General features: G+C 40.3%; 1 protein-coding gene across 9 annotated transcripts in view; it reads left to right on the plus strand.

Moving 5' to 3' along the window:
- The window catches only part of MYOM2 (myomesin 2), a 141,337-nt gene that overhangs the window by 51,619 nt on the left and 61,932 nt on the right, over positions 1-27,786 (plus strand). For 7 of the 9 annotated variants that reach the window (XM_074947781.1, XM_074947782.1, XM_074947784.1 and 4 more), the window contains exons 15-26: positions 3,869-4,052; positions 6,240-6,414; positions 6,850-6,971; positions 8,273-8,293; positions 9,797-9,984; positions 13,219-13,345; positions 17,286-17,464; positions 17,695-17,809; positions 18,746-18,902; positions 19,017-19,123; positions 26,548-26,592; positions 26,979-27,115. In XM_074947781.1, coding sequence (XP_074803882.1) covers positions 3,869-4,052; positions 6,240-6,414; positions 6,850-6,971; positions 8,273-8,293; positions 9,797-9,984; positions 13,219-13,345; positions 17,286-17,464; positions 17,695-17,809; positions 18,746-18,902; positions 19,017-19,123; positions 26,548-26,592; positions 26,979-27,115 — 1,557 coding nt within the window. The remainder of the gene's footprint in view (positions 1-3,868; positions 4,053-6,239; positions 6,415-6,849; positions 6,972-8,272; positions 8,294-9,796; positions 9,985-13,218; positions 13,346-17,285; positions 17,465-17,694; positions 17,810-18,745; positions 18,903-19,016; positions 19,124-26,547; positions 26,593-26,978; positions 27,116-27,786) is intronic. The other 2 variants (XM_074947783.1, XM_074947786.1) reach the window with 1 other exon arrangement.

The raw sequence follows: 27,786 nt of genomic DNA on the forward strand, positions 1-27,786 counted from the left end.
GAACAACAAAATAATGAGAGGAGAGTGGGGGGCGGGTGTCCACAGGTTTGTCTATTTAAGTTTAGGTGTCCCTGCGTAAAAAATGGTTGAGAACCACTGCTCTAGGTCATCACAACCAGACTGTCAAAATCTTGCAGATTTTTCTGCATAACAGCTCTAAGATACGGCCTTTGCTGTCCATCCACACTGCTAAAACTCTCATTCAAGGTCAAGGTCTCATCTTGTATCTCAATTACTGCAACATCTTTTCCCTCTGTCCTTGAAAAATGCTATCTTGCCCTGCTCGTAGCCCATTCAGAATACTGATGCAAAGATCATTTTTTGAGCCCATTGCTTTGACCATGTTATGCCTCTGTATGCATCTCTCCACTGGCTCCTCCTTCTCTATTGCATCAAACATAAGCTGCTTGTCTTGATTTGCAACACCCTTCACACCCTATTTCCATCCTATCTATCATCTCTCATTTACTATTGAGATGTCGACTCTCACCTTGGATTGACCCGTCATGCCAGCTTTCATCACCCACTTGTTAAATATTCAAACAAGCATCTTTATGCTTTCTTTCATGCTGTCCCTTGTGCTTGGGAAAAGATCCCCATAAATAGAGCCCTGCAAATCTGCAGACCATTTTGGGGTATTTGATGTGGATACACATTTTATATCCGCACAGGGCTCTACTGATAAATATCTGCAAATCTAACTCATTATCCTCTTTCAAAACCCTCTTTAAAACTTTCCTTTGCTGTGATGCCTACAAAACACTTGACAACTTTTAGGCCGCTGGTACTTTTATACCAATATTGTTGCTTTTTGTTTCAGTGTAATCTCCCATTGGTCTGTCCGTACACATCTGTTGTCTCTTGCCTTATACTTAGATTGTAAACTATGCAAATTCAAATAATATGAAGAGTCATAACCCCTCTATGCTAGAGTGTACCCACAATGCTGCCCTAAATGTCCACGTGGTAATATTCATATGCACAAGATTTACTGAAGATGTTTTACAAGTACAGAAACAACATACATGAACAGATACTAGGCAATAGGACAAATGAACAATTCATTAAATACAAAACTGACTAAAGAAAAGCAAGACTGAGAACTAAAAAGTTAATAGAACAAGGTTTCTTTATGCAAATGAATGCCCAACCCGGCAAATCCTTACTCTTGTGAGTAGTTCTTACTTATGTGAGTAATCCACTCATTGCAAACAGGAATCTTTATCCTTTATATAGCATAGACTTCTATTAAATTAATTTTAAAGTTCATATATCTAACCTATCTTTAAAATTTAGAACAATCATAATAATCAACAGTGAAAAAGAATGTTTAAAGGTCTAACGAAACACAAAACCCAGGTGGGGTTCTCCCAGCTGTATAACTATAAGGAAAAGCACTACCAACTGCCAAGTACACAAGAAATGCTGAGACAGATTAAATCCAGTGCAGAGTAAAATTTAAAAAATTCAATAAAATATATCTGGATTTTAAATTTTAACTAAATATAAAACAGTACATTGATTTTTGTCTTGTCAGTCACACTGAAGCATGCGCAATTAAATTCCTTCAAGTCCAGGCTCAATACTAACATATCAAATATGGAGCATAATAACATTCTTTCCATATTTTTCACCTTTTTATTAAAGAAAAAAGTTATTTTTTTTCTATAGAGAACAATGTGCAAGTGCGGTATCCACTAAAAAAGATTTACAAATATGGATTTGGGGTATTTTACCTTTTTTATTATTCATTTGTGGTAGTGCCCATTTTATATAAGGTGCTTTCCAAACGGTCACAAAAGACTATCTAGGCTTCAAGGAGTTTACAGTCTAAGTGGTTTTTCTTTTTAAATCTTCTGTTCATATAATCCCATGAAAAAATCACATTTATGCACCCGTCTTTGTGTGTCCTAAGGCGGTTTTACTCAAACTGTCTACTGGACAATTCAGTTTTCCTAAAGCCACTGAAATAATCTATGACTCAGTTTATTCTGGGTCAACAGTTTATTTTAAGAAATTAATGGAGAGAAGAGTTCTCAGAGTGCTTGCTTCCTGGAGCTTTGTCTGGGCTCTCTTCCATATGCAATAAAGACAGTAGTTGAGCTTGTCACAGTTCAGGGCAACTGTACGTGTATTTCCCCTGGCGATGGTGCACCAAGGGAACCTACACTCAGGTTTCTGTCTCCCCAGCCATCCACCCCTCTGTTCAAAGACATGAATTTTTCTCTCTCCTAACCAGGGTATTTCCAGGTTGCACAGGTCTCTGCGGACACTGTGAATTCTCCAGCCAAGTCAGACTGCCAAATCAGTCCTGCTCTGCTTTTCTCCTCAGAGGCTATAAAAAGTGTAATCACCCACAGTCAAGTTACCACACAGCTCTTTCTAAGCAGGCCCATTTATTCTTGAGGTAAAAGCATTACAGAGAAAACATTAAAAACTATAAAAAAACCCTACAGGCATGCTAATAAGCTTACCAAAGATCACCCCAACTCCAGGACTCTGGTCAGTGTCAGACATTACAACTCTTTCCTGTTGGTCCTGTTGAAGGTCCTGTCCATTTACTAGATCAGAAAGAAGACCCCGAGTCAGTTTAAACTCCAGTTAACTGATCCAAAGTGTCCTTTCTTTGTTTGCCGGGCTCTAGAGAATCCAGTCTGAATCAGTGTGTGTAAATCTTTCCAAGTTGTGGTGCCCTTTGGCAGGTGTTACAACCTGAGTGAATTTGCCACTGTTCTTAGTTCCCGGAGGACTGTGATCTCTCTCCCCACACAATCCTGGGCCACAGTGATACATAAACTTAATATAGTGAGATCTAACTCAACTCAGTAAGAGCTGTCCAGGGTATTGCAGGAAATTGCTGCCTGTCACAGAGCTCAGCTAATATTCTACTGAATTATTCAAAACTAGTTTGGTCATTTTGTGAAAGTCTAGAAGACTAGACTGTGTCTAGAAGGCTCTAGACTGTTCTCAATGGTAGCAGATGACAGAACGAGGAGTAATGGTCTCAAGTTGCAATGGGGGAGGTTTAGATTGGATATTAGGAAAAACTTTTTCACTAAGAGGGTGGTGAAACACTGGAATGCGTTACCTAGGGAGGTGGTAGAATCTCCTTCCTTAGAGGTTTTTAAGGTCAGGCTTGACAAAGCCCTGGCTGGGATGATTTAACTGGGAATTGGTCCTGCTTCGAGCAGGGGGTTGGACTAGATGACCTTCTGGGGTCCCTTCCAACCCTGATATTCTATGATTCTATGATTCTATGATTCTAAGAACGCAGGGTGTGGTTGTGACCTGATTCTATAGAGTGTGCAAAGGTGTGGTAGGGAATAAGAAACCCCACAGCCCTTTTGCAGGTTCTGTGTTGGGGCTACTTGCATTGCAGCTGAGCTCTGTGTGCTCAAAGGATTGTAGGGGCTGCACCTGAGATGCGATGGACTTGCCCTTGCTGCCCCCTCTCCCGCAACCAACAGAGCTGCATGGCAATGCAGGGTTTATGTTGCATTCCATAAAATATATCACTATTCCCCCAGTGCAACAAGGGCCCTAAGAGAAATTAAGTTTCTCTTTTAGGCACAGTGCTACCCAATGCTCCCCCTGGGACTATGCACTCATGGTCTATCGCCTACTCTGGATATGCAAATAGCACAATCTAGTCCTTAACTAAAAAACTCAGATACCATAGTGTTCTGCATACTATAAATGCCTAGCTAGATCAGCAGATACAGACAGGCTGTCAGTCAGAACTCAAGTAAGCATGAGCCGTTCCAAAACTATTCTCTGGTTTAATTTCTTACATCAGATTCATGAATGCATCCAATATGCCCACTTTTTTAACAATTCTGAAGTAATCATCATCTTTATTTTTTGGTAGTCTGCGGTTGGCAGTGGAAGCTGGCAAAGAGTCAATGCCCAGGTTGCAGTGAGATCTCCTCGCTATGCAGTGTTTGATCTTTCAGAAGGAAAATCATATGTTTTCCGAGTCTTGTCAGCAAACAAACATGGCATTAGCGATCCTTCTGAAGTAACACCACCAATTCAAGCACAAGAGACCATTGGTAAGACAGCATAGTAAATGCCACTGATACTTAAAAAAATGCAAATAAAGTATGCTTTTAAAAATTAAAGTGTGCATTATAATCAAATTGAATTGTATAAACAGGTGTATTTTTCAAGGGCAACCAACTTGCCACATTTTTGTTGCATTTGGGATTCTGCATAGCTATTGCATCTCCTTTTGCTGTGTAATGGAAGTGTTAAAATGTTAAATTAATTTCAGTTGGTCGTTCTTCAACAGTGCTTATTAATGTGAATTTTTACAAAAGTAGGACTAGATATCCTGGCCAGACTCCAGTTTAGGTAATTATAGGCTACCTTAATTTCCCTGTAGCTTCAGTTAGATAAAATAGCCTTTCCTTCCCTTCCTAATAACCCTGTTGAGGATTGTTGCTGGTGCAGAATTCCAATTTTTCACAGGTGGCTGCATTTCAGTGATAGTTGAAGATATGTCTGCACACACAGTGGCTACTTTTCAAAATTCACCTAAATTGTATACTTGGATCTCACATGTACACATGCAAATGGGAATTTAGGGGAGCAGTTACCTACTCTGTGTTCAAAAGTGTGGTTGTGTACTCAGTTTAACAGTGGTCACAAACAGAAAGCACCAGTTGCCACATTATGGAACTCAGATATCACAGTATTTCAATATACTTACTAAAGAATAAGAAACGACTATATTATTTAATATGGCACAATATATAAAATGCTAATGGATACTGACTTATATCAACCAGGGTTTTAAAAATTCAACTCACCACCTATAAGGTAATTTGAGATCATTTGGGATGAAATAAAAATATTTTGTGTTTGTACTTCTATAGTAGCTTTGATTTATACCTACTTAATAAACATAAAATACTTAAATTGTTTCCCTGACATTACGGGGGCCTCGGGCCCTGGTGCATCTCGGGTCCTTTCTATCTTCTGCCTGTGGCACAACATAGTCTAGTGTTCTGTGAGCTGTAATACCATGGTCTAATTTTGATTATTGGGTCTATTGTGTGGGTGCTGGGTGGTGTTGGTGGCCTGTGATGTACAGGAGGTCAGTCTTGGTCCCTTCTGGCCTTAAACTCTGACTCTAAATCGCAGAACACTCCACTGAGGTAGGCAATAAAAATACTGGATTTATTTTACCCAGCTCTAAAAATCAGCCACACCTAGGAACTGCTGAACATGGCACAGTGACAGCTTGGGACAGGAAGTGAAAGATGCAGTTTCAATTGAAATGGTAAGAACATTTTAGGTAGGGAGAATTTAATTACCTGAGCTGGAATTTATGGTTAACCTTCCTACCATTCAAGCTGCAGTACCAGGTAAATGTGCAGTACCGTGTAAGGTATTATTATTATATTTAAATAGTAACAGACCAGAAATTGTGTCCATCTTCTTTCTTTAGTTTTGTGCTGCTTGCTACAGTTCCGGCTACAGTTACTTGATCCTTTTACTGATATAGCTTTGTGAGCTATTATTCACTGCTGGGTGAAATTTACTCCTGTGCACAAGCTCCATGCACCACTTATGCCCCGTATTTTGAGGCCATAAGTGGAAGTTACTTGGTGCATAGACCTTGTACAGACCTTCAGCACAGAGGTGAATTTCACCTCACTATAAAGATATTCAGGGCCCCATTCAGGATTTAAGTCTATCTATATTCAGGGAATCCATCCCCGTTCACGCATGTGCTTAACTGCTATAATGAATAGCAATGCTTTCCTAAATCAGGGCCTTATCAGTTGTTTTGAAAGTAGTTTTTCCTACTGTTTTTTACTTTTGTAGTCTTTGTACTTTTGTAAGTTTCATTTGCTTCTGATAGGTTCAATAATACTATAGTGGGTGCATTTAAAACATTTCTTCTGCTAGTATTCATTGTAAGGGCAAGCGTTCGTTCTCATACTGAGATACTCCTTCAAAGAGAAGAAACTTTAAGTGAGTCTACTTTATATAATGTAAGTAAAATCAATAAAGCACTGCAGTATGTAATAGGAATAGCCAGACATATGAATCACTTACAGTACAGCAACTATGCCAATGTATCACATAACAAAATGAATAGAAAAAGTCACAGCTAGTAAGATTTAAATCTGGAAAGTATACAATGCTGTATCTAGTTGAATTAGTCACTACTTGTTTATATATCCATTACTATAAACCTAGTGAACATTTCTGATCTCTCTTTTGCATAGGTGTCCCATCTGCTCCTGGTCGCATACTGGCAACAAGAAATACAAAAACATCAGTTGTAGTACAGTGGGACAAGCCAAAACATGAAGAAGATCTGTTTGGCTATTATATTGATACTTCTGTGGTTGGAACAAACCACTGGGAACCTTGCAATCATAAACCTATTAAATATAATAGGTACTGGTAATACCTCTGTGTATCCAGATAGTTTGAAATCTATTGCATATTAATATGCTGTACAGAGCTGGTTGGAAACTTTCTAACAAAACATTTTCTATGAAAATGTCTATTTTCAGGAAATTGAAGTTTTTATGGGAAATGTCCATCTTTGATGATAGGGGGCGAGGGGGGGGATTTTCACCAAGCAACCAAAACCTTGAAAGCTGAAAAAGAATTCAGATCGTGTAGCAAAAATTCTTCGTTTTCATTGACATGTTCCTGTGGAGGAAAAAGGCATTTTCTGACCATATCTAATAATATACCCCACCCTTTCATCAGAAATCTATGTCTATCCCACCCGTAGTAAGTGGCTCAGAACATTAAAGAATCTGTTAAGGATACATGATTTAAAATGAACAACAAATATTTGATGCTTTTTTTTTTTAAAATCAGGTTTGTGGTTCATGGTCTGACAACTGGAGAGAATTACATCTTCCGTGTGAAAGCTGCGAATGCTGTGGGGGTCAGTGAAAATTCTCAAGAATCTGAACCTATAACAGTACAGGCAGCCCTCAGTAAGTGTGGTTCTGGGCAGCTCTGCTTTGCATTTATTTTGTGGGTTAAAATTTTGGTACCAACTAACTCCTATGGTCTCATTTAGAATAATAGTACCCTTTTCAGATATGGAACATCTGTCAGCGTGTTAAAGTTTACTATCATGCATTTAGCTACTGTGCAGGGAAAAGACAGTGTAAAGGAAGAAAGTTTTTTTTATGAAAGACATTTTAGAAATACAGGGCCAGATTCAACCCTATTCCCGGGCTGCTTTGTGTTGTTAAACTAGCCTGTGACAGATTTCTAATGCTCATTTAGGGCAAATCAGTTTACTAGTCAATCTGGTCCACCAAGAAGACTTTCAGGTACTACAAGGCTACACCCAACAGAAAATTGTTTGATTGCTGTAACAGTCAAGGCAAACGCCTCTCCTGTCTCTCACAAACAGCCTTGGATGCCTTCTAGTTGGTTATTATTTATTTATTACCCTTACCTAACCACCATCACAGTCATATGCAGCAAGTCTATTTACAGCTTTTCCTAATCCTCAGCCTTTTCTCCCGAAAGAGAAAGAACTCTTACCATCCTGAGATCCTTCTTCTGAGCTTTGCTAGCCTTTTCCTTTGGACTTCCTTTCGGTGCTTTTAACTAGCCTCTCCACCAGGTGGGATAATTTAGCTCTTTAGCTAATAAACCCCCAGTCTGCTTAGGCAATTAAGTCCTCTCCTCTTCCATCAGGCCTTTCCTAGTAAAGCTAATGAATGCTTAAGTGATCAGAGTGCTGGATCAGCTACTGGCTGTCACAATTAGGTCAGTAGGTTTGATGGAAACCCAGATTTCCTTTTAATACAAAATATAGTTGGGAAGATCCGCATCTTCCAGCATTCTGCAAGCAAAGCCTCAGTCTAAGCAATCCATTTCTGCCCTTCGTTGCATGCTCCATTGGCTTGAATAGGCATCATACAGGCTTATTGGAGGGCATAATGGCTCCTAGGGCCACAATGCACACACACGGGTAAAGTGTAATCTCTATATCTATTCTGCCTTTGATTCCCCAATTGCATTCACAGCCTTGAGACTTGAATGAAAAGTAACAAAAATGTCCTGCACTTGGAAGATCAGTTGATTTAATAGTGTATTCTTTCAGAAAGAAAAATTTTCAATTAAATATTTGAATGTGTTCTCTTTCAAAGTTGCAGAGGAAGGACAATCGACATTGCTTTCAGAAATATTTTTTTAAAAGATTTGCATATTAGAAGACTTTTCCTTAACCTTTGATATTTTATTATTGAAAAAAATCTACTCTATTTGATTGTTTTAGGAGGGAGTGTACCTCATATCGGTAGGTAGTAGGAAAGTATGCTTACATTTGTTTACCTTTAGATTCTAATACACCTGCACTTTTTAACGTTGCAGCATCTCTTCTCAGACACCATTGCAGTCACTTAGTCAGTTGGAAGGCATAAAAATAAAATAAAAATAACAGATTTTTTGGAATTTGTCTTCACATTTTATTTGAAGTTGTTGGTTGCATGGGGCTGCATCATTTAACACTGCACAGTCTTATGGCCCAATCTTGCAAACCCATACACCTGTGGGTAGTGCTTATCCACATCAGCAGTCATAACTGGGAACTTAATGGGAGCACTCACATAGCTGAAGTGACTGACATGTGTGGGTTTGCAGGATCGAGGCTTTCCATTGGTAAGAATTCACTGGTGCTCACTACTATTTAACTTGAAGTGGTAATAGCAGAAAAGCCCAGGTTGCTTAACAAAAGCCAGACCCACTCTGAGGTGCTGAGATATGTTTCACATGCTTTATTACAACTGGCTGTGAATGGTGCTCTGGAGTTTCATCCGTATCTGGAAAAGAACAATGCCTGTCTTTGCTGATTGCTGTCAGTACTTCATGCTGATCATAAATACAGCTCTAAAAGCAGAGACTATATTGGGCCTCGGGTAGATTTTTTTCTAGTCTTTTAAATGTGATGGGCCAAATATTATGCAGGAAGACCCAGTAACTCAGCTGAAATGCTCTGGGGAGCTCCAGGGGAGGGAACCTAGCTAGCACTGCTTATAGAATTACAGATCCAGGAAGGGGTACCTTTAGTGAAGGTTATGATCACAGATGGCAAATGCAAGATAGTGCTGGGGGAAGTGCATGTTAGGCCTGTTGAATAGGTGTAACAAGCAGCACAGGAAAACAATCTTACAAACCCTCTTGCAAGCTCTGGAGATATGCCTGCTCCTGGCTTTAGCAGGTATAATGTCTTTGGGGAAAACTCACAAAGAACATTATTCTTCCTGGTTCAATGTAGCTTAGGCTTGTGGCATCTTAACAAAGCTCACAGCAGTGAACATAGCAACCTCAGTTTGAAGTACATGCTAGAAGATTTCAGAAGCCTTGGTCAGGAGGTATTTTCATTAACATCAACACTGCTGAAGACCCTTTAGTGTTGAGCGAGACATCCTTGCACCTATTTGAACATTTCAGCATATTAGGAATGTGTTGATCCAGACTGCCTTCTGTTCCATACCATTCCAGCCATTTTATAACTTGCATTGTCAGCATTATTGCCAAAGAATGCAAAATCTGATAATATTGGGCAGACATAGCAGCAAAAACTCTTTTGGCAAAGGGTCTCTTACTTGCTTGCTGTTGTTCACCAAGGTATTAGTCATCTCAAAGTGAATTTTTATTACTATTCTTACAGACCATTGCGTAGATGCAGTAACCTGTAGCCATATGTTATAGAAGAGAAGAGGGGGAAAATGACTGTATTTCTTCTAGCTGTTGTGTTTTGAACACTGTACTAATACTCAGTATGCTTATTTTCTTGTAGCCTGTCCATCACATCCTTATGGCATCACACTCCTTAACTGTGATGGTCACTCAATGACTCTCGGGTGGAAACTGCCAAAGTTCAGCGGAGGATCACCAGTCCTTGGTTATTATATAGATAAGAGGGAGGCTCATCACCATAACTGGCATGAAATCAATTCTTCCCCTGTTAAGGAGAGAATTTATACGGTTGGTATTATTTTACTCTTGGACAATTGGCAAAGTTTTACTTGTTTGAAGGGACACTACTAAAAATGGCTCAGTCCCCTCAACTGTGTGTTGTGGAGAGCTACAAAGTGTGACAAACTTGAGAATTGGGGTGGAGAGGCATGCAGAGGGGAAGATAGCAATGCAGTACAATCCACAGCCCCCCTAGACCTAGAGAAGTATGGCTGGTTGATGAGGGAGATTTGAGGAATAGATTGGAAGCATGTTTCCTATTCAGGGCAGAGTAACTTGTGATCTAAAAAGGTGTCATACACCAGGTCTTTAACATATGGTGGGAGGGCAGACGAATATGGCTGAGCAGGCTACTATGGTGCCTGTAGTGTGGGAGGTCTGGAGAGAGAACGGAGATGGGCTAAGATCAAAGGAAGCAGGCCTGCCCTTTCTGTGGATCTCTCCCCTCAGCTAAAAAGAAAATCATGCTCCAGCCCTACCACTTTGCCTCTGGTCCAGCTTCCAGTGGAGAGCAAACTCTGCTCTAGAGCAACAGAGGGTCATTATGGATTGATTGATGGTACTTCCCATAATTTATGAGGTGCTTTCCAAACAGAGAATAGGGCATGGCTCTTGCCCCAAGGAATTTACAATCTGAAGACACAGAGAGAGATTGGGTGGAAGGGATACAACCATTGAGTAGTGAAGGTGGTGCTTCACCACGTTTGGGTAATATTAGGTTAAATTATTACATTTTTATTTATTTTTCAAATTTTCTTTCATTTGAAGCATCAAGGATTGGCTACAACTAGAGATAAGACACCTGGTGTCTTGGTCACGTGCTTAGGGGGTTAACCTGCTTGGCATATTTCAGGATGGTAGGGACCTTTCCTCAGGGTCAGATTGGCAGGGACCAGGGGATGGGAGGTTGCCTTCTTCCAGCATGGGGCATGGATCACCTGCTAGGATTGTCTGGGCATGCCTCATCTAATCAATTCTCTGCCATGGCAGGGGAGTCAAGCATTGGTGGCAGCTCAGTCTCTCCTGTTCTCTGCCCGTGGCACACAACGGTGGAGGACTGAACTGCTTTAGTCTAACCCAAGATACTGGACTCCATATAAGGGTAACTGGATGGAATGTAATAGGGGAAGTCAGATTAGATGATTTAATGGTCCCTTCTGGCCTTGAACTCTATGAAACTATAAATTAGAAATTATTCGCAAATACTCCTCAGAATTATCAGTGTGAGTCACCTAATTTCCCCATAAGCCTCGCAGCAGGAGTGAGTCTTTAGGAGAGATTTTAATGCAAAGGAGGCAATATCCTTGCTGATGAGCTCATGCACAGGAGCCAGCATGGAAGACACAGAGATGTATGTGTGAGAGCTGACAACTGAAAGGAAAGGCAGGCATTACTGGCTGAGCGGCTGGAGCAGGGGGCATTGGGAAATGAAAGAAGGGCGGATAAGTATGAAAGGGCAGAGTTAGTCAGGGTGTTAAGTTTTTTCTTCTATGCCTTTGTAAACAAATAATGCAAATTAAGAAAAACAAATTAGTCTTTAATTCATTTGGTATCTAAGGTCACAGTCCTCCAAGTGGCTGTGCTTGGATGCAGGAGTGTATCTGCTTGCAGCCATTTGAAGGATCGAAGCCTGAAATACTGATTGAAATAAAGAAAACAAAGCTTTTAGGCACATAACATATTTTATGATGTCTGGTAAGCATATTAGGCCCTCTGATACACAGTATTAGAACATAAATAGATAGAGAGAAACCAGGAAATCTATGGAGATTCATCCTTTTCCTAGATTAAATAATTGTACCTTACTCCATAAATATGTTTTCCCCTTGACTGGTGGAGGGTTAAACCATTTTTACTGGCTGCACTAAGTTCTTATGTTGTTAGTTTATATTTTAAGAAATTCTGGCTAAATTCTTTTAGTGCCTGGCATTCTCCTAGCTCAGTTTGGTTTTGCTTTGATCTTGTATTTGACGCTAGTTCAGAAAAACTTTCAAGCATAAATCTCTCTATTCCCATCAAAAATTAAATACTACATTAAGATCCTTCTATTATCTCCTTTTTCTCAAAGACTACTGACCTAGTTTCTCTAACATTTGTGAACATCTAAGATCCTCCAGGCCCTCCACAGTGGTGCCTGTGATTAGCTGAGCCTTCCCTTTCACAATTTTAACAGAAAATAAAACGGGAAGGAAATCTGCAGGGTCTGTGGAGGGTCCAAATGCAGAACCACCACAGTGATTGTGCTGCTCAGGGGGCCAGGCCATAGGTAGGCCCTGGGACTTTATGGTCTCCATAAGCTGCAAAGCTGAGCTCAAATAGTGACGTGCTCACCATAAAAAGCCAGGAGAGTGACAGAGATGTGACTAGTGGCTCTGGCTTGGATCTACTGGCCACCAGCTGTGCCCTGCTGATCCCATCCCCAGTGCTATCTCCTCCCTTTCTAGTGTCTATAATATTTAAAGAAAAGAAATAAAAGCCCTACGCAACTAAGTACAACAACTGAGGAAAAGCACCCAAACAAGATAAATGCAGGATCTGAGTTATTTAAATATACTCCTCTCCCAAGGGGTTTATTTCCTTTCCCCTTAGATTTCTGTTATGCACCCTTCTTCCCCTTCCACCCCTCAGGGTGTGTCATTATTTCCTGTTATGACCTAGGTTGTGCCCTTGTCTTATTCAGCCGAGAAGTATGGCCTCTCTATCACCCCCGGCTCAGTCAATAAGGCCTACCTGTATCTGGGCTCTGATTGAACACAGCTCCTGCTCTTCAGATATACCCCCTTGTGAGCAACTGGTTGGGGAGGGGATAGAAGGGTAGAGAGTGGGCATAGGTGATGGAGATGATCCTCTTTCTTGCATAGGTGATGGAGATGATCCTCTAAGTAGCTGGTCACTCATGAGGTCAAAGTAAGCTCCACCTTTTCCAGAGCTGCAAAAATGTATTTCCCACTGCAGCAAGAGGAGGGAAGAGGAGGAACTGTGATTTGAAGGGGTGTGTGTGAGGGACATTACTAAGGCTGATTGTGTGATGGCGAAAGCTGTGCCTATATGAGCTCTCTTGTTTAGACTGTAAGATCCTTGGAGCAGGATCTTGTTTTACTTCCTTGTACAATCTATGGTGCTTAATAATGATTACATCAATCAGTGAATAAATGAAGGTTTTTATTATTAAATTTCCAAGGCCTTGAATAAAAAGTAATACATTTTCATGTATATTAATTTGTCCTTGGCTGTTTTGAAAAGGTAGAGGATTTGACAGAAAACTCCTTCTATGAATTCAAAGTCGCTGCTACAAACCTGGTTGGTATAGGACTTCCCTCAGATCCCAGCGAGCACTTTATGTGTAAAGCCTGGACCATGCCAGAACCTGGTAAGTCTATTAGTTCCTCATAATACTCAATTTAATGCAAATTCCTTGCAACACAGTCAGTTTGAAATCCCAGTGTGAATATAGAAGGAAGCTGTAATTTTCTTACAAGAGTTCCTGTCAAATTGCTTCAGTAGGATGTGTCTGATTTTCAAAAAGCTAAACTAGAAGTGTACTAAATTTGCTGTTACACTGTGAGTGGATGAGATGGCCCAGGTGATATGAAATGTGTTGGGGGGAGGGATAGCTTAGTGGTTTGAGCATTGACCTACTAAACCCAGGGTTGTGAGTTCAATCCTTGAGGGGGCCAGTTAGGGATCTGGGCCAAAAATTGGGGGATTGGTCCTGCTTTGAGCAGGGGGTTGGATAGATGACCTCTTGAGGTCCCTTCCAACCCAGATATTCTATGTTAAGGTTTGAATCAGACACTTATTAGCGGTGAACAAAAGTCATTGTCGCTGGATGGCTCTGTGTCCTGTGTGAAATGAATTGATGCCTTCAGTCAATTGCAAGTGAACTGATATATCCATATCACAATATACACCCTTACAGTTGCACCCAATACTGGCAGTCCCAACAATGTAAGTGATCTCTAATAAGGCAGTTTATAAATAGGCTGACACAGGAAACAAGCCACTACTAGGAAGGCTATTGGCAGTGTCTAGCAAAGACTAAGGGAATGATCTAGATCCCACTGAAGTCAGTCAGGGTATGTCTATGCTACAAAGAAACCGCAGCACCAAGTCTTGAGCCCTAGTCAACTAACTCAGGCTCACAGGGCTCAGGCTGTGGGGCTGAAAATAGCAGTTTAGATGTTCCTATTTGGGCTACAGCCCAGGCTCTGAAACCCTGTGTGTGTGTGTCTCAGAGCTCAGGCTCCAGCCTGTGCCTGAACATCAACCAAGCAATTTTAGCCAAGCAGCTGGAGTCAATTAGCCTGGACTCTGAAAATCGGTGCTGTGGATTTTTTTTATTGTAGTGTAGATGTACCCCTAGACTCTTCCCATTGACTTCAGTGGGAGTTGTGTTGGGCCCTAAACAAACAGAGAGGTAAAAGCCCTATTTGTAGTCCCAACAGGACAGCGATATGGGCCATTAGCATATTGCGAGGAAAACTGCAGTTCTGCTCTCCATCCTCCTCAAGCTTCAGGCTTCAGGACTGTTAATCACAAGCACTAAATTCACTTTTAAAAAATGTTAAATGAGAAAATGTTACTGGCCCAAGATTCGCAGATCACAAATGCTTAACCCGTGTAGGATTGTAAAAAGTAACTCTTCTTTGGTTATTATTGGGGAGCATTCACAGCGATAATTTTGACTCCAATTTTATTTAATTTCAGGTTCTTTAGTAAAGGGCACATTTTGATGCCCTCATTCACATTAAGTAGCACCTTTCTTCATGAATGGTCCCATTGACTTCAGTGGATCTATTCATGTCTGCTTCCTGAACAAAATGCCTTATTGCATTAATTTTCTCTGGGGAAATTTAAACTGCTTTTCTTACAACTAGATAAAAGTTCTCACTGACTCCAGTGTGGCTTGATGGGGTTTTAAGTCAGAGGATAATTTTATGATTCTTTTTATTTTATATATGGAAAATAACTTTGGACTGAAATGAGAAACATTTAGCGAAATTCTCCATTGAGTTATACAAGTCCTATCTGTTGGCTTCTATGATATTACAATGGTGTAAGTAAGAGAAATTGACCTGCTGTCCATTATCACATGTGAGATTTTCACATTCTTTTGTAAGTACTGAGGATCAAAATGACATCAAGGGGTAGTTACTCTTCTGAATGGGCCAAGTACTGCACTGATTTACTCCCTCTGAAATCTTCCACAAAGTCAGTGGAATTACCCAGTGTGTGAACAAGCAAGGATTTTGCCCTTTTGAGTTTATGTCTAAAAATAAAATAAAAGGTGTCTTCAGGAGACAAAGAGGAAATAGCTTTCATTTCCATGATGAACTGCTTGATCTTTTGCGCTCCGCAGTCTGATCGCATTGTTCTCATTATGCAGTTAACTGAACAGGTGGTATTAAATTTCTTCCTGCTAGAAAAAAAGCTGTTAAAATGTTCTCCAAACCTCTTTGAAAGTAGTGTTAGAAAATGGCTTAGCAACAACCAAAAGGAGGAAGTGTGATTTGAATTAGGATGGAGTGAAAGTCTGAGCCTTTTACGCTTATTACATAAAGAAATTCCATAAAAACATACATGTCTACCACACACCTGTAATTGCTGTGGATATTGGAAGAGCTCTTACACATTTTGGTACAGAAGTGAGGTTCTTCTACAGGTAGGCCAAAACCCAATGCAAGGTTTCCAATTTCTAATCCAGTGAGTAGGGGAATAGCTGGTGTCCATTGTTTTTCCTGCAAAGCCCCAATCTTAGGTATATCTGTGAGCCTCTATGAGTTTACAATGTCAGCTAATGAATTATTATTCTACATGAATTAGAACAATGAAAGATTGCACTGTTTACTAGTAGTATAGAGTCCTCTTCATCAAGTCTCGCACTTCATTTTTCTTCCACCTTCTAGGACTTTAGCAAATACATCTGCCTCTAGGAAATTTAACTATTAGTGGCCATAAAAACATTTAGGTTGGGATTTTCAAAGGACCCTAAGACAGTTAGGAATCAAACTTCAGCTCCTTTAGGCTCCTTTGACAATCTCAGCCTTACATTTACATGAGAAATCTCTTACCTGTACTCATTGGTCTGAAAGAGTGCACAGGTTTATAAAGAAAACACACTGGTAAATTTACGAATGGAATTGTATGACAAGGTTGCCTGAGACAGCAGGGGACGAGACTTGATGAACAAAGAGGTCCCTTCCAATCCTATGTTCCGTATTTTATATCCAATGGAGAATCACCCCTTTATTGCTCACTAATGATATCCTTATGCATGTCTGCAGAATTATATCCATTATAGCATTTCATGTTGGTTATTTATCATTATTGAAAGTCAGATGGAATGGAGGGAAACACTAATTTATTCAAAAGAACCTGTCTTTGTTCTGTGTTTTTGAATGATAGTTGTATACTATTGTAGGTTTGTTCTGTGTGATAGAAATCTGATGTGATTACTGTTTTGTACTCTGTTAATAAAACTGAGTTTGAACATTTTCATATATAAAGAAATATTGTAAATTGTGTGGTACCAGAACAATTTCAGTGAAAGAAAAAGAAGATGTGGTGGTGAGAATATAAGCCTTCAAGATACAAAGACACAAGAACACACATATACTACTTACAGTGTCAGGGGAATTTGAGTGACTACTATTTTAATAGTTCTTTGTCTAAATGTCCTCTTGAATTCCCTTCCTCTAGGGTGATCTATACCCGTCCTCAGACTGAAAAGTGATCTTCTGTCAGTGCATATAGAGCCTGATCCAAATCCGATCAAATACATGCAAAATCTCCCACTGACTTCAGTGGGCTTTGGATCAGGCCAGTGGCTCCTGTTTCATACTCACCAATAAAATAGAAACAATAAAACTGAAAATGGAAGTATTGATGCTTAGTCACCGATTTGATTCCAAACTCAGTGGAGCAGCCTTGAATTTGAAATAGTGAATTAAAATAACAATAAAAAGAAGCACCTATCCCTCCTCAGAATATTTTAGAGTGCCTGGATTTTCCAGATGAATAATTTAACCTCAAAATTAAACAACTGGGATCCAGCTAACAATGTACGCTTTGGAATACTAATGTTATTCTTGCATAAGGGAGGTGGTGCAGTAAACAGTTTTTGTGAGTTGACATAGACATAGGCATTTTAACCTGAGAAAGTATAGCAATATATACAACTTCTTTTTCTAAAGGGGGGGAATTGAAACCAAACAAAAAAAATAAATTGTACATTCCTCCCCCGTCCAAAAGGGCCAGGTTATAAAACGTTATTAAGTTTGACTAATTTTTCAATATTCAAAATATTTTAGGGCCTGCCTATGATCTGACATTCTGTGAAGTTAGGAATACATCACTGGTACTTCTATGGAAAGCACCTGTGTACATTGGTGACAGTCCTCTTACTGGGTATTTTGTGGACTATAAGGAAGTAGATTCAGAAGAGTGGACCACTGCTAATGAAAAACAAATATCACACTGTTACTTAGAGGTAACACTTCATTTACTACAAGGTTATTGTAGTTATTGTTGTTTCAATGAAAAAGTGACCAAGCAAGAAAACCTGGAGGTGAAAACCTGGCCCCACTGAAATGAATAGAAGTTTTACCATTGATTTCAATGGGGCCAGGATATCACCCTTGGACTTCTGCTAACAAATTCTTATTACTCAGTTATACAAATTTATGTAATTAACACAAACTTCACTCTGTCCTTTTCAAGGTCAATGATTTACATGAGGGCAAAACCTATGTTTTCAAAGTCCGTGCAGTGAATAAAGCCGGTATAGGCAAATCATCTGATATTTCTGAGCCAGTGCTTGTCGAGGCAAAACCAGGTATGAACTAAATTATGTTATCTCCCAAACATAAAATGTAGATATAATTTAGAAAATGGTGTAAACACTACTGTAGCAGAAATAAGCATTCCAGGAACTCAGGATAGTTTAATGTTGGTACTGAAAAACTTGTCAGTTTTAACTGAGATAACCATATCTGCTGATATAGTTATCAAAGTATTGGCAGTGTGTCCTTGTAATTTCTTTTACTTACTGAGGGAAAATACCTGGATTAATACAAATGCTGAGATTAGCTAACTGTAAATTTATTTAATTATTTAAAGCAACTGGAAAGTTTTTAAGCATTGCCTTATCCGTTAAATCTAATTAGGAACAAGACATTTACAACAACCACTGTTAGTGCTAACTACTGTGGTAGGTGTTGAAAGGACATGTATTATACACAAGGGTATTAAAAAAAAATTTTGTTACCATGTTGCTAAATAATTAATAAGGCCTCATTTTGCCACCCTTATTCACACTGAGTACTCCTCCACAACTAGTCTCGCTGATTTCAGTGAGTCTGCTGCTACAGTAAAGTATTGCCTAATTTGAGTGTGAGAGGCATAACCTGGCACGCTGATTGTTAACACTGCAAGAATTTTTAAATCATTTAGTTTGTGTTATAATTTATGTTACTAGTTTACTTTCCAAGTTTACAGTTAGTTTTTTTTCATAGCTTAGTATCACTAAGCATTTTTTAGACTTCTGTTTCCTTGTACATTATAAGAAACCCCATTCTAGGATGTTAAGCAAATCACTTCAACGCATGCTTAAAGTTAGGAATGTGCTGAAGCCCGTTTTAATGTGCTTAAGACACATTGCTGAAGAAGAATGGATTTAAGTACCTGCTTAAGTGCTTTGCTGAACTGGGGCCTTGAAGAATAAATGCTGTTTATTGACTGCTGTGTTTATGAACTGATTCTTAATTTTCAGGAACTAAGGAAATTACTGCAGATGTGGATGAAGAAGGTAACATTTACCTAGCTTTTGATTGCCCAGAAGTTACAGAGGCATCAGATTTTACTTGGTCTAAATCCTATGAAGAGATTACTGATCTTGACAAATTTAATGTTGAAACAACTGGAGAGCAGTAAGTTCTGCAACTCTGTATAAAGGCACTAGAAGTTTGTTCTTGTAAAACTTTGCCCACTTGTGACAAAGCCACTAACTGTGTATATATATATATTTTTAATGATTTCTTTAGTTCTAAGTTGTACTTCAAAAATCCTGATAAAATGGACTTGGGAACCTATTCTGTAGCTGTTAGTGACACAGATGGCATCTCATCCAGCTTTAAAATGGATGAGAAAGGTAAGAGCACTATTATTTAAGCACTGCCTCTCTTTATTTGTGGGGCTATATTAAGAAAACAAGATGTACAAGCAAACTAGGTAATTTCATAAGAGGTTACTTATTGTTCCTGACACTAAAGCACCCATTCTATTTTGTGCAGAAGAACAAAATAAATATGAATGAACAGGCATTCTGGGAGTGGCTGTCTATTTTCCTGGTTAGCATACAAGTGAAATTTCAGCATTGTGTACTTAAGGAAATAGTTAATTAAAAAAAAAGATAAAGGATGTACACAATTAGTATTAATTTTCAAATTTACTGTAATGCTAGGATGCAATAAAATCTGCAAGAAAACAAAACAAAAAAACACTACCAACAAAACATCTGGTAGTTTCAATTGCACGAGCAATTCAGTTAAGCTTCTGAAAACCACTTAGCTGTGTGCACTATTTTGTGAACTTATGTCCCTAATTCTACAGTTAACATGCTCTGAAAAGCTGGCCCATAGTATGTTTCTTTAATAATCAACCATGTAACAGCTAATTAACCTAAATTCAAAATCCTACACACTATCCAAAGTGACTTAAATAGTTTGAAAAATACAGATACAACCTCTGGAGTTAAATGTATAGAACTAGGTTATAAGTCTAAGATGCAGAGCTATAATGGGAAGGAAGGAGGAAGAACTATATTAGTTGAATAGCAGTGTCTTGAGATATTGGGCCAAATTCTTCTCTCAGTTATCTTGACGTAAATCTGGAGTAGCTATGCTCTACTTCACTGGGGTTGCCATTATTTAGTGTGTCCATCACCATCCAAGGGAAGCTGGGAGGGTGAGGGTATTGGAGAGATTCACTTGCTACATTTTAGCAAGGATCACACCCATGCTCCCTCCAGTGATCTCCTGGCAGTTGTTGCGGTATTTAGAGGGTGGTGATCTGGTCACACCCTTCCCAGTCACCCTTTTATGCCATCAGCAGCTACACACAGCTCTGGTTGTTGTCCTCCCAAATAGACGTTGTATTTTATGGCTGCCTCTTGTGTGGGTGCATATATATACGACCCAGCATAATTTGGCCCATTAATTTTGGATTAGATCTAGACTTCTTCCTACTTAAAGGCAGGCTTTACTATTCAGGGAACCTTCCTATCTTCCTCCCAATTATATTTTTTTTATTCATCTACATTCATCTTTTCCTTCAAATATTATCTGCCTACTTTCTAATAACTGATTCGTAATGCATCTTGAGATCTAACCCAAACCTCACATTTTACAGCTTTCAATTATTGTCACATAATGTATATGCTTTCTTTTAAGCATCTAAAGCTGACCCAAAGCCCATAGAATTCAACTGGAAACTTGATTTACACTCAAAATAAATTAAAGGTGGGTGGAATCAAGTATTAGAGGTGGGACATTCAATGGGACTTGTGCTCCAAGGACTTGAGCTAAGTGACTTAGGGTATGTGTACACTGCAATCAGAGGTGCAATTGCAGCTCAGGTAGATGTACTCACACCTGCATTAATCTAGCTAGCATTGAAGCCAGGATGGCACAGGCTAGGAACACAAGTCCGTGCCTAGGTGGATGGAGCGTGCTTGCACTGCATTTTGTGAAATAGACTGAAAGATGATCTCATTACAATTTCAGAAGATATGAAAAAATCTAGGGATGGGATTTTCAAAAGTGCCTAGATGACTTAGGCCCATTGAATATAACTGAATATCAGCAGGACTTGTGCTCCTAAGTCAGTTAGACACTGAAAATCCCACTCCTGGATTTTTTTTTCTTTTCCTATGAAACTGTAATGAGATCACCTTGTAGACTTATTTATTCCATGAGAAACACACTTGAACCCTTTCAAGAGATCTTTCATACCATACATTAACTTTCCCTTCTCTGTTCTCCCAATCTTTGATTACTGCGGGACAGTAGCATCACTGTAGTGAGGCTGAGACCGATTTACTCTAAGAGCTGATTTTTCTAAGTATTCTGCAATCCACATCCTTATTCAGATGTTTCAAAAATTGTTAAAAAGAAAAAAGAAAAGGAGTACTTGTGGCACCTTAGAGACTAACCAGTTTATTTGAGCATGAGCTTTCGTGAGCTACAGCTCACTTCATCGGATGCATAGCATATTGTGGAAACTGCAGAAGACATTATATACACACAGAGACCATGAAACAAAACTTCCTCCCACCCCACTGTCCTGCTCGTAACAGCTTATCTAAAGTGATCATCAAGGGAGGGCCATTTCCAGCACAAATCCAGGTTTTCTCACCCTTCCCCCCGCCCCCCCCACAGACACACATACAAACTCACTCTCCTGCTGGTAATAGCCCATCCCTCTTTGAAACCTCTCTTTATAATGCGCATGATAATCAAGGTGGGTCATTTCCAGCACTAATCCAGGTTTTCTCACCACCGCCACCCCCCCCCCCCCACACACACCCCCCTCCAAAAACCACACACACAAACTCACTCTCCTGCTGGCAATAGCTCATCTTACAATGTGCACAGCAATAATCCAAGTTTAACCAGAACGTCTTGGGGGGGGGGTTTAGGCTACCTTGCATAATGACTTAGCCACTCCCAGTCTCTATTCAAGCCCAAATTAATAGTATCCAATTTGCAAATGAATTCCAATTCAGCAGTTTCTCGCTGGAGTCTGGATTTGAAGTTTTTTTGCTTTAAGATAGCGACCCTCATGTCTGTGATTGCGTGACCAGAGAGATTGAAGTGTTCTCCGACTGGTTTATGAATGTTATAATTCTTAACATCTGATTTGTGTCCATTTATTCTTTTACGTAGAGACTGTCCAGTTTGACCAATGTACATGGCAGAGGGGCATTGCTGGCACATGATGGCATATATCACATTGGTGGATGTGCAGGTGAACGAGCCTCTGATAGTGTGGCTGATGTTGTTAGGCCCTGTGATGGTGTTCCCTGAATAGATATGTGGGCACAGTTGGCAACGGGCTTTGTTGCAAGGATAGGTTCCTGGGTTAGTGGTTCTGTTGTGTGGTATGTGGTTGTTGGTGAGTATTCGCTTCAGGTTGGGGGGCTGTCTGTAGGCAAGGACTGGCCTTTCACCCAAGATTTGTGAGAGTGTTGGGTCATCCTTCAGGATAGGTTGTAGATCCTTAATAATGCGTTGGAGGGGTTTTAGTTGGGGGCTGAAGGTGACGGCTAGTGGCGTTCTGTTATTTTCTTTGTTAGGCCTGTCCTGTAGTAGGTGACTTCTGGGAACTCTTCTGGCTCTATCAATCTGTTTCTTCACTTCCGCAGGTGGGTATTGTAGTTGTAAGAATGCTTGATAGAGATCTTGTAGGTGTTTGTCTCTGTCTGAGGGGTTGGAGCAAATGCGGTTGTATCGCAGAGCTTGGCTGTAGACGATGGATCGTGTGGTGTGGTCAGGGTGAAAGCTGGAGGCATGTAGGTAGGAATAGCGGTCAGTAGGTTTCCGGTATAGGGTGGTGTTGATGTGACCATCGTTTATTAGCACTGTAGTGTCCAGGAAGTGGATCTCTTGTGTGGACTGGACCAGGCTGAGGTTGATGGTGGGATGGAAATTGTTGAAATCATGGTGGAATTCCTCAAGGGCTTCTTTTCCATGGGTCCAGATGATGAAGATGTCATCAATATAGCGCAAGTAAAGTAGGGGCGTTAGGGGACGAGAGCTGAGGAAGCATTGTTCTAAATCAGCCATAAAAATGTTGGCATACTGTGGGGCCATGCGGGTACCCATAGCAGTGCCGCTGATCTGAAGGTATACATTGTCCCCAAATGTAAAATAGTTATGGGTAAGGACAAAGTCACAAAGTTCAGCCACCAGGTTAGCCGTGACATTATCGGGGATAGTGTTCTTGATGGCTTGTAGTCCATCTTTGTGTGGAATGTTGGTGTAGAGGGCTTCTACATCCATAGTGGCCAGGATGGTGTTATCAGGAAGATCACCAATGGATTGTAGTTTCCTCAGGAAGTCAGTGGTGTCTCGAAGGTAGCTGGGAGTGCTGGTAGCGTAGGGCCTGAGGAGTGAGTCTACATACCCGGACAATCCTGCTGTCAGGGTGCCAATGCCTGAGATGATGGGGCGCCCAGGATTTCCAGGTTTATGGATCTTGGGTAGTAGATAGAATATCCCAGGTCGGGGTTCCAGGGGTGTGTCTGTGCGGATTTGATCTTGTGCTTTTTCAGGAAGTTTCTTGAGCAAATGCTGTAGATGCTTTTGGTAACTCTCAGTGGGATCAGAGGGTAACGGCTTGTAGAAAGTGGTGTTGGAGAGCTGCCGAGCAGCCTCTTGTTCATATTCTGACCTATTCATGATGACAACAGCACCTCCTTTGTCAGCCTTTTTGATTATGATGTCAGAGTTGTTTCTGAGGCTGTGGATGGCATTGTGTTCTGCACGACTGAGGTTATGGGGCAAGTGATGCTGCTTTTCCACAATTTCAGCCCGTGCACGTCGGCGGAAGCACTCTATGTAGAAGTCCAGTCTGCTGTTTCGACCTTCAGGAGGAGTCCACCTAGAATCCTTCTTTTTGTAATGTTGGTAGGCAGGCCTCTGTGGATCATTATGTTGTTCAGAGGTATTTTGGAAATATTCCTTGAGTCGGAGACGTCGAAAATAGGATTCTAGGTCACCACAGAACTGTATCATGTTCGAGGGGGTGGAGGGGCAGAAGGAGAGACCCCGAGATAGGACAGCTGCTTCTGCTGGGCTGAGAGTATAGTTGGATAGGTTAACAATATTGCTGGGTGGGTTGAGGGAACCATTGCTGTGGCCCCTTGTAGCCTGTAGTAGTTTAGAAAGTTTAGTGTCCTTTTTCTTTTGTAGAGAAGTAAAGTGTGCGTTGTAAATGGCTTGTCTAGTTTTGGTAAAATCCAGCCACGAGGAAGTTTGTGTGGAAGGTTGGTTTTTTATGAGAGTATCCATTTTTGAGAGCTCATTCTTAATCTTTCCCTGTTTGCTGTAGAGGATGTTGATCAGGTGATTCCGCAGTTTCTTTGAGAGCGTGTGGCACAAGCTGTCAGCATAGTCTGTGTGGTATGTAGATTGTAATGGATTTTTTACCTTCAGTCCTTTTGGTACGATGTCCATCTGTTTGCATTTGGAAAGGAAGATGATGTCTGTCTGTATCTGTACAAGTCTTTTCATGCAGTTGATAGATTTCCACTCCATGCGGCTAAATGCAGTGCCTTGCATAATGACAGGTTTCAGAGTAACAGCCGTGTTAGTCTGATTGGAAAGCTCAGTTTTACTTATTTATGTATTTCTACTTTTCAAGACAAGCCCATCAGACATGCAAATGATGAGAATATCCCTCTAACAGGTGATTGACGAGAGGATGGGCTATTACCAGCAGGAGAGTGAGTTTGTATGTGTGTCTGTGGGGGGGGGGCGGGGGGAAGGGTGAGAAAACCTGGATTTGTGCTGGAAATGGCCCTCCCTTGATGATCACTTTAGATAAGCTGTTACGAGCAGGACAGTGGGGTGGGAGGAAGTTTTGTTTCATGGTCTCTGTGTGTATATAATGTCTTCTGCAGTTTCCACAATATGCTATGCATCCGATGAAGTGAGCTGTAGCTCACGAAAGCTCATGCTCAAATAAACTGGTTAGTCTCTAAGGTGCCACAAGTACTCCTTTTCTTTTTTCTTTTTACGAATACAGACTAACACGGCTGTTACTCTGAAACCTGTCAAAAATTGTTGTGCCTGTATTCAACCACTTCATGTACTTTGCACAAACTACCCCAGAGATGCCAGATTCTACTGTCCCTTGATCCTTGTCCTAACTATTCACTCTGGAATGTCACTTGCACTTACTTCTGTCCTGTAGTACACTGTAATGTATGCCAGTGGACTGCTACAGATTGCCGTGGCAAGAATGGACTGTGTGCCCCTGTACTTGTATTACCAATCTAACTCAGCACAGAAACGAGGGGTCCATGATCCCTTTGGGTGTAGATGCACCTCTTCTCCTATCATAGTGTGAACTGTGGCAACCTGCTGTAAGTAAGCTTAGATCAATCAATATAGCTGTCCCTAAAACTGTGAAGGGCAGCTGGAATCTACACAGACGAGTGAGAGAGCACAATTCTGTAGATCACAGCCCACTGCGTAATAAGACATGTTTACTGTGTCTTACTCATTATAGGGCAGTTTTTCTTACACCTACGCATTATAGGACAGTTTTTCTGAAACCTAGTTATAGTGTATCCCTAGTAGTGGTTGGCAGGATTAAGGTTTAGGGGCAGGACTGGTGTGTACCTTAACTCTGTATTTCCTGGTATTCACAGGCTTAGATCTAGGTGCACTTGATGCTCTAAAGGCATTGATGGTCAACCTTCACTCTTAGTTAATGAAGCTTTGGGGCACTGAATAGCCATTATTAATCTGTCTAGTCTTAGACAACCCCATCTGTAAATACTAAAGATGTGGCCTTTAAAGGCCTTTAAAGCCTTTAAAGGCTTTGTCTAGAATATTTAATTTATCATTGTTATTATTAGTTTTAAGTTAACACATATCACTTATCCATCTGTGCATCCAATTGTATTTTTAGTGGGCCCATCACCATAGCATCTGTGTGCCACCCTAACACATTCCTAGTTTTTTTTGCTGAAAGCCATGCACTGTGACCCAACCCTGGTAGTATTTCCCCCACTAAACTTAAATCCTTTCTTCCTCTGCCATGACTAACACATGGAATGATCATTTTACTTTTTGTCTGCTCTTCCCATATGTATCACCTTACTTATTCCGCCATTGAAAATAATCTCTTAGCTATCCAGACATTTCCCAAAACTAGATCAAATCCTCTGCAACTTTGTTAAATCCTCCACTGTGTCCTAAAATCCTTGATCATTTCCTCTTGTCTTTGTATTATCTGTAAATTTTGAAACACACTTAGTTTCTTCCTCCAAGTCCCTACCAGTAATAAATATGTTAAGTAGGATTAGTCCTATTTCCAAGCTATGTGGAACCTAGCCTGGTACACAATCTTCATAAGGATTTACTGCTATTTGAACCTTTCCTACCAACCAGCTCTCAATCTAGCTGTTTTAGCAAAGAAACCTTTTGGAAATGATACGTCAGTGAGCCAGGTCAGCAGATAAAGAGGGTGTTAGATGCAGGGTAGGTGCATATTGCCTATATATCTTTAGTGTAAATCCCATAGAATGAGTTTTAGCTCCATGCTTACATTCTCATACATTTTAAATATGAAAACTTACTAAATCCATGGGCCAGAATTTTAAGTTTTTCCTGTCTTCTGAAATTTAGCTTTTGAGACCTGGATTTTCAGAGGCTTTTGGAGTATTTTTCCCACAAGCCATAAGCAGATTATTTATGCATTGATGCTGATTTGTACACTGTTTTAACAGTTGCATTTTGACTCTGTCAGAATAAATTAATACCTGAAACTTTTTAATAATTTCAGAGCTTGAACGTCTGATGACACTAAGCCATGATATAAAGAACCCAAGTAAGTAGAACTTCTGAATTTAATAGACAGTTCATGAAATAATTACACATTGATGGCTGTGCTTCCCAAGGACAATGACAGTCTCATTTTTCACAGCAAAATTTGCTTGCTTATCTTTTGATTAATTTAAAACAAATTTTAGCTCTTATCTGATAGCAATCTTCATCACTCAAGAGTCCTTCGATGTTTGTCCATGCTGGCAGCGTGTCTATTATGCAAAATCCTCAAACACTGCGTTAAGGATGTAGTGGAGATCGTGCTCTGACTCCTAGAAAGAAGCTTTAAAATGCATAACAAGGGTACAAGAGAGTTTTGCTTTTTATTCCTCTCTTCTTGCTCACAAGGGTTCATGCATTATTGACTTTTGCTTGCTTTTATTCTTGCAGCAATTCCTCTGAAATCAGAATTAGCTTATGAGATGTTTGATAAAGGAGAGGTTCGTTTCTGGGTTCAAGCTGAGAGCTTGTCACCGAATGCCAGCTTCAGATTTGTTATTAATGATAAAGAAGTTGTAAACAGCGATGTAAGTACATGTGGAAGGCTGTAGTTGCCTTTACGTCACTTTTGCATGCGAATTACTTAAATCTGCATGGTCTACCCTGTTATTAATGTTGATGTATTGGTAGTGCCTGGAAGGAATGCCACTGTGCTAAGTACTATAGACACAGCTCATAAAGTGACAGGCCCTGCCCCCAAAGATCTTATAATTTAAGCATATTCTGAGATATGGAAGCTAGGGATAATTGGACAAACAAGTGATGGGGAGAACAAAGTAACACTGAGATAACCATACTTGGTTATCAGTCATGGTATGCCTACTGCTCAGCCATTGCCAAATATTTTGTAGGCATCACAGTACAAGTATGATTTAAGAAGGGATTTGAAGGAGGATAATGTGGGGCTATGCAGGTTTTTATGGGGAGCTCTTCCCATGTGTTGGAATTTTTATTATTTATGCAGAGTATTATCAGAACAATAATCTGCATGGCTGCCTTGCCACTAGAAGGGTAAGGCAGGAGCTTCCCCTACCTTTGCACTGCTGCACTAAGACCATTCACTGCAATGGACCCTGTAAAGGGATCAGGGAAGGATAAGGATAAGCGCCATGCTCTTTCCCCTGCCCACCCCCCGCAACCATCAGGTCACAGTGCAGGGCCAGCACACCAGGGGGAGCACATTGCTCACCCTCTGTAC

Source organism: Natator depressus, chromosome 3 (genome assembly GCF_965152275.1).
Source record: "Natator depressus isolate rNatDep1 chromosome 3, rNatDep2.hap1, whole genome shotgun sequence".
Classification (NCBI taxonomy): domain Eukaryota; kingdom Metazoa; phylum Chordata; order Testudines; family Cheloniidae; genus Natator; species Natator depressus.